At 39.5% G+C, this 9,628-nt stretch overlaps 1 protein-coding gene across 1 annotated transcript; it reads right to left on the bottom strand.

Moving 5' to 3' along the window:
* Positions 1–238: 238 nt before the first annotated feature.
* cnga1a (cyclic nucleotide gated channel subunit alpha 1a) lies at positions 239–9,019 on the bottom strand. The gene is made up of 8 exons (XM_074696783.1): positions 8,878–9,019; positions 6,064–6,156; positions 5,904–5,960; positions 5,603–5,665; positions 5,420–5,524; positions 4,998–5,104; positions 1,939–2,549; positions 239–1,336 (listed from the first exon to the last, which is right to left on the bottom strand). The coding sequence occupies exons 2-8, from the start codon at positions 6,132–6,134 to the stop codon at positions 389–391; spliced, it is 1,962 nt and encodes a 653-aa protein (XP_074552884.1). The 5' UTR covers positions 6,135–6,156; positions 8,878–9,019; the 3' UTR covers positions 239–388.
* Positions 9,020–9,628: the final 609 nt, after the last annotated feature.

The raw sequence follows: 9,628 nt of genomic DNA, 5'->3' as shown, positions 1-9,628 counted from the left end.
CTAAGAATGTTTGCTAACAGTGCATTAGTGCCTACTGGACTGCAATGGACTGACTGGTTTCATCAGTAGCGCAGATGACTTCGTAACTTTTCTCTGAGCAGACTGTTTTTCGTGTAATCTGTACTTATCTTGAGAAAAAAGAAATCCCACAACTAAAGGCCAAAGTTCTTTATTTGAATTATATGTGCATTCTTTCATTGATCATATCTGCCCTCAGAGTTCCTGTCTTGAATTTTTTTACAACATACAATGACAGACATGCCCTTTGAAACCTTTTAAAGACCAGTTCCAGTGGGTGTTTAATTAAATGTGAGTCATTAAAGAAGCTTCTCCAGTTTTAAAAAAAGAGACTCTAATGTGGTAAATTAGAAAAATTAGAAAACAATGACTATTTTTCCTTTTTCTCTGTAGTTTCTGCCTCCACCCTCTCTGATGTTTCATATTCAGCCGTCCCTCCAGGATCCATAGTTGCTGCCTCTTTTTTCTCACCTTCCTCTTCTTTTCTCTCACCCAATATTTCATCTTCCCCCATCTCCCCTTCAATTTCCTTCTCTTCCTTTTTCATCTCCTCTTCTTCCTCACCCTCTTCCTCAACCTCCTCTCCTGTCAGGTGCTCGATATCTGCAATGCGATGTCTCAGAGCCTTGTCAGCGTTCTTGTAACTTCCCAGAATCTTTTTCAGCTTGGTCTGCATCAGCTCCATCGTGCTGTACAACTTGTTCACCTTCTCCTCCAGCTCCTTGGCCTCAGGCATGATGTTAGCCGGGTCCAAGTCAATCAGACCATCTTTCATCAGGATCTGCCGGCCTTTGTCCTCCAGCATTGCTTTGGCATCTGGATACTCTGTCAGTGACTCCATCAGGTCATCCTTGGAGAGGCAGAAGAGATCTGAGTACCCAATGCTGCGGATATTCGCAGTACGCCGGTTGCCTGCTTTGCTTCCTTTGATATTAAGGATACTGATCTCACCAAAGTAGCTGCCACTTCCCAGCACAACAAACTGTGTGACTCCATCGTCAGCAACAACCGCCAGTTTTCCATCTTTGATGATGTACATTTCCCGACCAATGTCACCCTTTTTACAAATATAATCTCCAGGACTGAACACCTGAGGTTGTAGTTTGAGCACCAGCTCTATCAGGAGACCTGCTTCACAGTCTGCAAAAATACGGACCTTCTTCAGGGTCTCCATGTGGACCTGAATGGCAATTTCAGCTTTCAGCTTGTCTGGGAGATACCTCAGCACCTCCCTTTCATCCTGCGCTTTACCGTTATTCCAGAGATAATCAAACCACTTAATGACTCGTAACTCCAGTTCTTTGCTTACTTTTCGCACCTGTAAAGAAAATGGAAAGCATGAACATTAAAGATGTAGTTTTACAGCAGATGAACAGAGCTTTTAAACACACTGATGTTCTAGGGGGACACCACCACAGTAAAGGCAGTTTGTTAACGTCTGATTGGACAAGGAGGTTCTGTTTTTGGAGAGTTTGTCTGTTTGTCTGTGAACAACATAACTAAAAAAGTTACAAACAGGAAATTTTCAGGAAATGTTCAAAATGGGATAAAGTAGGAGTAATTAAATTTTGAAGGTGATCTAGATCACTGTCCAGATGTAGGACTTTTTTCAGGGTTCTTTATCATTGTGAGATAGGGCCGTTTTCACCATGTGTATTTAACTCCAAGATGAATGGCCGGATTTCTTTGCAAAACAATATAAGACAAGGTCACGGTAATTTCTGACAAATGTAAAAGTATGATCCAGATCCTGGCAATATTATGGATACCAAGATCCTGAATATGAAATGTGTTCTAGGTCCTGCAACTAACACCAAATTATAGCAGACAATCTGCTGAAAGCAAGTATAACATTGAAGTAGGACTTAAGTGTTCATTGTTCAAAACCAAGAGGCAACCTCCCCTCAGTAGGTGATTTACCTGCATGTACTGCTTGATGTTATCAATTCGAGCCTGAAACTGAGCTTGGGCAGCATTCATATTAGAGATCATGGTGGCAATGTTTCCCACGATGGTTGCAAAGATTAAAACACCAACCAAAAAGTCAATCACATGGAATAAAAACTCAGAGTCCAGGGCTGGAGGTGGAGTTTCCCCGATGGTCGTCAGGGTCAGTGTGGACCAGTAGAGGCTGAACGCATACTTCCTCATCGGCTGTCCGAACTCCGGCTCCTCAGGATCATCGACAGCAGGGTAAACCCAGTCATCAGAGCCGAAACCAATAGATTTCGAGAACGAGAAGTAGAAGCAAGCATTCCAGTGGATGATAATGAGGATGTACATGATTAAGTTTGCAATACGAAAGATGTTTGGATAGTTGGTTTTAGTCTCAGTCTTTGTGAAGAACTCCATCATTCGGCCAATCCTGAGCAGCCTGTTGATTCGTATTTCTGGGTAACTGAGGCCAAAAAACAAGTAAAGGATGTCAGTAGGCAGCACGGAGACAACATCCAGATGAAACTGGAGACTGGTGATGTAGCGATCCTTGAGCAACTTCTCATCTTTCACCATCAAGCCTTGCTCGAGGTAACCTGCATTCAAAAGAGAAAAATCATCAACGTGATGTCTAGAAAGTAATATGCACTAAGTTATACCAGTCCTATAATGGACTATTAAGATTTACCACAGATTCATTTTTTCCCACAGTAATAGTTTGGTTCTCTGGTGTCTTTTGGTATAACTTTGTAAAAAGGAATAGAGACAAATTCAGCAGAGAAGTGAGTAGAGACATTAAATGCAAATATCAAACTTTGCGCTTGAACAGAGCAATTGACAAAGCTGAGGAAGACTCATTCAGTAGACATGACATGGCATATTCAGTGGGATCTGAGAGTGGCTAAACACTGGTAAATGGAAAAGAAAACATCAACAGTTTTTGACCTTCATGGGGCAGGAAGCCTCATCCAAGCACTGTAGTGATCCTTGGGGTCCTTGTCAGCTACCGTTTTTGTTTTTTTCTTAGCAATACGTGTGGCTTAAACATGCTATGTAACAGTTAAATGGTATCTTAATAAACATAGTTTGTGAATGTCATAGTTTAAGTTTTCTAAGTCTGTATGAAACAACAATTTATGGCAAAGTATTTATCTGTTTCATCAATAGTTGTGTATGATGTACTGGGCAATGTGACATTGAAATTTAATGTAATTTTTGACATCCAAATGAGGTCTCCTGAAGGTACAGAATAAAAGCTTTTATTATGTCTTTTTCGGTCGTCGTATGGAGTCAGATTAAGATCTAAGAAAAGTGTACTGATGAATGTTAGGGTTAGGAGACTGAATGTTTGGATCCATTTTGAATGTCTCATTGATGTCTAGATTTGGTCTGCAAATGAGGTCTAAGTGCTGAACGTCATAACATCGTCCAAAAATGGTCAGATTTGGATGTCAAAATTTGTACCCATTTTGCACGTTGCTCTGACGTCTAGATATGGTCCTTGACGGACCGACCCAATACTGACGTCATCTGCATGTCCAGCCGAAAAGGGTGAAATAATAAAAGGGTTTAATAATAATGATAATCAAAGTGCTCAAGTTTTTAACAAGGCAATCTGCAGACTTCACAACAATTTTTGAGCCATGATGCCTTTCTCACGCTCAGATTGTTACAAATACCCCAGCTGTCTTTCAGGTAAAGGGGTTAAAGTGCCACATTGTGTTTTAACGCCCGTAAATGTAATAATGTAATACATTTTCACTTCATTATGTAATAACACTGCATTTCGTAATAATCTGCAGCATATGATAATACAATTCTTTAGCAATATGTTAAAACTTTGTCTCATTATGTAATAAGTTCTGCATATTGCATCACGTATTACAAAATGTGGGTTCCCACATGTAATAATTTAGAAGTTATTACATAATGCAGCAAATTTCATTACACATTGTATTCAAGATTTATATTACAAAATGCAGCGCTATTACGTAATGAAGTGAAAATTTATCACATTGTTACATTTGGGGCCCTTTTACATAATGTGGCATTACAAGGGTGTCAATACTTCAGCGATCAAACACCATATTGCAGTTATCAGTATTTTTGTTACCGATCAGTTTGTATCAAAAGCTGGGCTCATACAGTTTTGTGTCTCAGTGTCCCACAGCACAGTGTCACAAAAATAACCAATTATTATCATTCATTTTGTTCAATGGCTGAACAAGATGTTCCAAAACTAGTGAAAATGTTTCTGTGTAAATTAAAGGGTGTTTGAAATGTTCTGAGTAGGAAGTTTCTCAGCGAGGAGTAGAAACTAGCAATCAGCTACGTCCAGCAGTGAGTGACCTGCCCTCTGTTCCTCATATGAGCCTGTCAAAGAAAACCAGTTGGATGTAAAATAAATAATAATGCCCCCATGCCTGTGCTTATTATCCCCTTTTCAAGCCGCTATAGAATTAACACAGTGCAGTGTAAATGGCTCTGTTTGACTGTTGATAATTAGGGTACACTCAGGGTGAAAAACATAAAAAGGAAACTTCTCTCGATATCCAAATGTGTCTGCTAATTGTACACACTAGGCCACTTCATTGTTCCATCTTAATCCTATTTCTTCTCCTTTCCCAGCCACTTCCAATGTAGTATATGCAAATAAGGTAACCACAGACAAAACTCACATCTGCTGGTACTTTATGCGCAAAAAATGCATTTTCAAGTTCAGCAAAGTCAATTTTAGGCTTCAGTGAATTAAGTTTTCCACATGAGGTAGATATCTCAGAGTTCCACTTTTTACTTGAAAATGTCCTTTTAATGATTCCCATGATGGTGTTTCTTACATGAGGGAATAAAACCAAAAAACAGTTAGTGCTGATCAGAGAAAAACTTAAAATGGCAATATTCCTGGGGGTTTTTTCGCTCAAAATATGAGCCTGGACTCGGGGGAACTTTTGTGTGCAGTCAGGAGCAAAGGAAAAAGATAATCAGATCTTCTTCTTTTGTGACATTTTCCCTCACTGCTTTTGGAAATATCATGCAGGTTTTACCCGTTCTTGTCCTGACAAACATGTCGGCCAGGTAGATCATGTCTGAGGTGTAGTCCAGGATGACCCAGTAAACGAGGTAGTTGTGCTGCAGCTCCTCAAAGCAGGCTCTGTTTACAGGAGACGATAAGTTGATTAACTATTTCACACACATCTAGAGCAGCAGATGGTCTAAGCAGGCTCACTGGTCTTCACAAGTAATGAAAAATGTAGCATTTGTAACAGTGTTATTCAAATTAAATCAAGCTTTGATTCATCCCAAGCTGTTAAAAAATGGGGTAATACTTCTGTCAGACCACTGAGAGATTATAATGATTTGTGGTGGTATCTGATTAGCAGCACCTAATGTAACCCAGTGAAATCATCAAACAGTTTTCTGCACTAACTTGCTATTCAGGGAAGGTTTACACATTTCCAGAAGTCACCTTGCAATAATCATGGTCCAGTTATACATGACTGGTAGTGTGATGATGAACAGCCAATCATAATACAAGCTCCCAGCTGGATTAATGACAAATAACTCTTTGGGCCTGTGAGAGGAAAGGAAAGAAATGAAAACAGGCTTGAGAAAGCTTTTCTGAAAAACTTGGCCTGAACATTTCACTTACTTCTCTTTGTCTTCTTGCTTTTCCTTCTCTTTCTGTTTCTCTTTTTCCTCCCCCTCCTTCTTTCTGCAAGTACATGCATATGTTTGAGGATTATGATTGTCAGATATTCATTCTAATCAGTCATAAACCAAAAGGTTTAATTAACTCTCCCTTCTTCTTACTTTTCCTTTTCTTCTTTTTCTCCCAGGAAAACAAGTAATAAACACAGAGTCCCTCTCACTGTAATGACTTTTACAACACATCCAAAGGAAGCTGTCGCCGAAGAACCTCACTTATCTGATTAGACTTTAAAAATACTCACTCTTCATTGTTGTTGTTATTCATATTAAGCCGATGAGAGGGAAGGCATAGAGGAACACTTTGGGGATAAACGGAGCATGAAAAACATTGAGTCAATTAACTGAAGAGTCATGTCATTTGTCCTCTGATGTATTATAAGCTCTGTGCCCAATAAAGCTTACAGGCTGTCTTTGCTGTGGGCTGCAGTGTTAGGAGGCACTGTGAGGTGGAGGGGACTGCGTGAAGTGGCCATTGCAGCTGATCAGCAGTTCACTCTGCAAAAAAAAAAAAAAAGAAACAAAACATCAGATATTACAGAGTGTAATCCTGCTGGTGTGGATGAGCCTTCTGTTGATGCTACTTGTGCTGATGTTGCCCCAGAGGTGGCTAATGGTAACATTTTCTTCCTCGGATGTGTTAAATACTTGATTGTAATTAGTCAAAACCCACAACAACAGTAATGAATTCCAAACAGTAGCAGTGACACTAGGGATGACTTAATTTCATAATAAATCATTCTGTGAGAAGGTTTCTGGGACATCTCACCACTGCCTGTTGCCGCTGTGGGAAAAATAGTTTTTGTTCAGGCTGGCTTTGACAATGGGGAAAAATATTCATGATTGGGCATGATTGCCCCCCCCTGTTCTCCTACTGGCCAGTACAAGGAAAAAACTGTGTTTACAAGGCATGTACTCTCATCAGAGTCAGCACAATGAGACACAGAGAAAATTGCTTTACTTACTTTTTGGCTTATTTTAAGTCATTTTTGGTCCGACTCACCCCTCTGACATGAAGTGTACTGCACTGAAGCACACCCTCTGAAGCGTGTCAGAGAAAGAGAAAGGGAACTGTGCCTGAGCACATACCTGCAGTCCATCATAGGGTCACACTGGCCAAATGAACTGGACTTTAGGGCTGTGGCCTGCACAGGTACGGTTTGGTTAGCCAGTGTGTCCACACTTTGAATTAGCATTATGAAGTAATGAAAACACAAGTGGTACTGATTAGGGATGGGTACCTTTCACATTTGAAACGATACGGTACTGATGCCCGGTACCTAGCAATTGGTACCGGTACTTAACAGTACCAATTCTGGGTACTTTTTTGTGTTAATGTGGTAAAAAATAATAGCATATAAAAATACTTGGATTTAACATATTTATTCTTCAATATATAACCTTGCAATGCTGTGTTCATGTCCAGCATGGAAAATCACCTACTCTTCCACTCTCTCACAGTCACAAGGATGCACCCAGGTTCTTAAACATGGTACCTTTTGGTTTTATCGGAACCGGTACCCGGTACTTTTGACAGAATTCAGTAGGTACCTATAAAAGTACCTAATTTGGTACCCATCCCTAGTACTGATAAAAGTACTAGTTGTTCAAAGTTGTGGCATTTTCATCCAAAGTTAAAGGTCTATGAACTGCAAAGCTGAACAATGTCAAATATGAGTCCTCCATGTCTTATCAGGGTCTCAATCACCCGAATAGGATTCTAATGTGCAATTATCACCCATTCTCTGTATACTACCCCCAGCTTAAACCTGGTTTTTAAATAGACAATGGAGGAATGACCTATGGAAACTGACATTTGCTCATTTATTTACTTTAAAATCGAACTTTAACATTGAAATCCTCAAATGATACTATCTGGTTGATTCCCTACTAGGGATGGGTACAAAATAGGTACTTTTATAGGTACCGACCAAATTACATATGTAGTACCAGGAACCAATACACGTAAAATCAAAAGGTACCATGTTTAGGTACCTAAATGCATCCTTGTGACTGTGAGGGGTGGAGGAGTAAGTGTACATGAACACAGCAATGCAAGGTTATACATTAAAGAATAAATATCTTGAATTGAAAAAAATATATATTCCATTATTAGATAAATTGATATTTTTTACGCAAAAAACACAAATAAGTACCGGAAATTGGCACCATTGAGTACCGGTACTGATTGCTAGGTACCATGCATAGGTACCATATTGTTTCAAATGTGAAAGGTACCCATCTCTACTCCCTACACTTCAAGCCACTATGAGGAGTTTTCAACAAGACATGAAACACACAAAAATATTAATTGAAGTTACTTTTCAAGGCCTCCTGAGAGGGTGTAAGACAGTGGATAGTGTAGGAAACAGGATGAAAGTGGGGATCGGAATGCAGGAAACCTGTCAAGGGCTGTATTCGAACCCGGTCTGCTTGCTCAAGGCCAAACCTCATGGGACGGATTCTAGACTGCTAGGACATCTGTGTCCTGAGACAGAAAAAAATAATAGAGATGCTTCTTTGTTATGCTTAAATTAAATGTGACCATCGGCAAAATGACTGAAAACTCCTGCTTATATTTTATTCCTGCTTTTATTTTAGCTCTAAGGGAGTAAATGTCAGACCACATGACTGACTTTAAGATAAAGAAACAGTTTTCTTTGAAGTTTTCAAAAACATATATAGAAAGTGTTTGAAATATTTGTCAGTCAAAGAAAGCAGGTTAAAGATTTTTTGTTAAATACATAGGTATAGTAATTGGCAAAGACAAAATAAGTACACATTTGACCACAGAGTATTGACACAAACAAAATGTTCCTGACAGCAGCTTTAGTAATTAATTATAAGTAAGGAGTAGGTTTTCTACAATGTTGGTCATGGGGGTAGACTAGTCCTTTGATAAAAATCAAAAAGTGATTATAATAAAATGTCACAGTTTTGTTTTACTTCTTTGAAGTGTTTTTTAGTGGTTAAAAGCAGAATAGAAAATAGTTTTTAAAATGTTTGATTAGCTTTATTTGGTTATCTTTGGGGATGTTTTTTTTGTTCTGTTATATTTTTTTTCAGTTTTTCAAACACAGCTGTAGTTTTTAATTTTCACCCTCTGTTCAGCATGGCCATCTGATCAACTTATGAACACAACACCAATACATGACACTTAGATTGGGAAAATGTTCATTTTTGCAGCATGTTGAGTAGATAAACTTGAGAAAAACTTACCTTCTATACTTGTCCTAGTCATGCACAGTCCATTCCTCTATCTTGCCATCTTGCTGAAGATTTTTCCTATAAGGTATCACATGAAATGAAATGATATCAGGGTGTATTGAGACAGTTGTTCCCCGCAGGCATTGAGTGTAACTAACTGTGTCATTGAGTCTCAGTGACCCTGATAAGGATTTGTGGATTAGAGTTGGTTGAGAAGAGGAATGGCAAAGTCATCCATCCTTCTTATTTGACCACACTGCTGGACGATGATATACTCGCAAAAGAGTTTGGCCAGCCCTCAGTTAATCTGTCGGAGCAGAGCTGCAACACTGGAAACTGTTTTGTGGACAGGCTGTAATTTTCCTGACCATTTGTGGAACATCATTGTGATTTAGTCTCACTGGGCACGCACACACACACACACACACACACACACACACACACACACACACACACACACACACACACACACACACACACACACACACACACACACACACACACACACACGCACACACAGACAAGCCTGTTTAGTCAGCACTCTCAGCCGTATCCAGCTCTTATCCTGTTAAATCTCTCTGGGTATTACAGATTTCAGATCAGTAGGATCAGGCTCCTCCTATATGAATGAGAATCCTGAGAGTGAGATTGAATCTGAACCTTACTCAGTGTGGAGTGCTGCGTCTTAATAGCAGGGGATCCTCCTGCTGCTGCTTCAGAGTGTGTCCCGTGGATCAGTGGCACTCCCTGTTGGTTGATGTGC

Source organism: Halichoeres trimaculatus, unplaced genomic scaffold, assembly GCF_033239565.1.
Source record: "Halichoeres trimaculatus isolate MK-OKI-2021-1 unplaced genomic scaffold, fHalTri1.1 fHalTri1_scaffold_2, whole genome shotgun sequence".
Lineage (NCBI taxonomy): Eukaryota > Metazoa > Chordata > Actinopteri > Labriformes > Labridae > Halichoeres > Halichoeres trimaculatus.
This window is presented reverse-complemented; position numbering and strand designations above follow the sequence as displayed.

What these genes read in the sequence shown, in the direction of transcription:
- cnga1a (XM_074696783.1), bottom strand. Translation starts at nt 6,134, where the DNA reads ATGGCCACTTCACGCAGTCCCCTCCACCTCACAGTGCCTCCTAACACT. An exon ending in AATAACAACAACAATGAAGA is followed by an intron (nt 5,666 to 5,903) that starts GTGAGTATTTTT and finishes ATGTACTTGCAG; the next exon opens with AAAGAAGGAGGGGGAGGAAA. An exon ending in TGGACCATGATTATTGCAAG is followed by an intron (nt 5,105 to 5,419) that starts GTGACTTCTGGA and finishes TCCTGTAAACAG; the next exon opens with AGCCTGCTTTGAGGAGCTGC.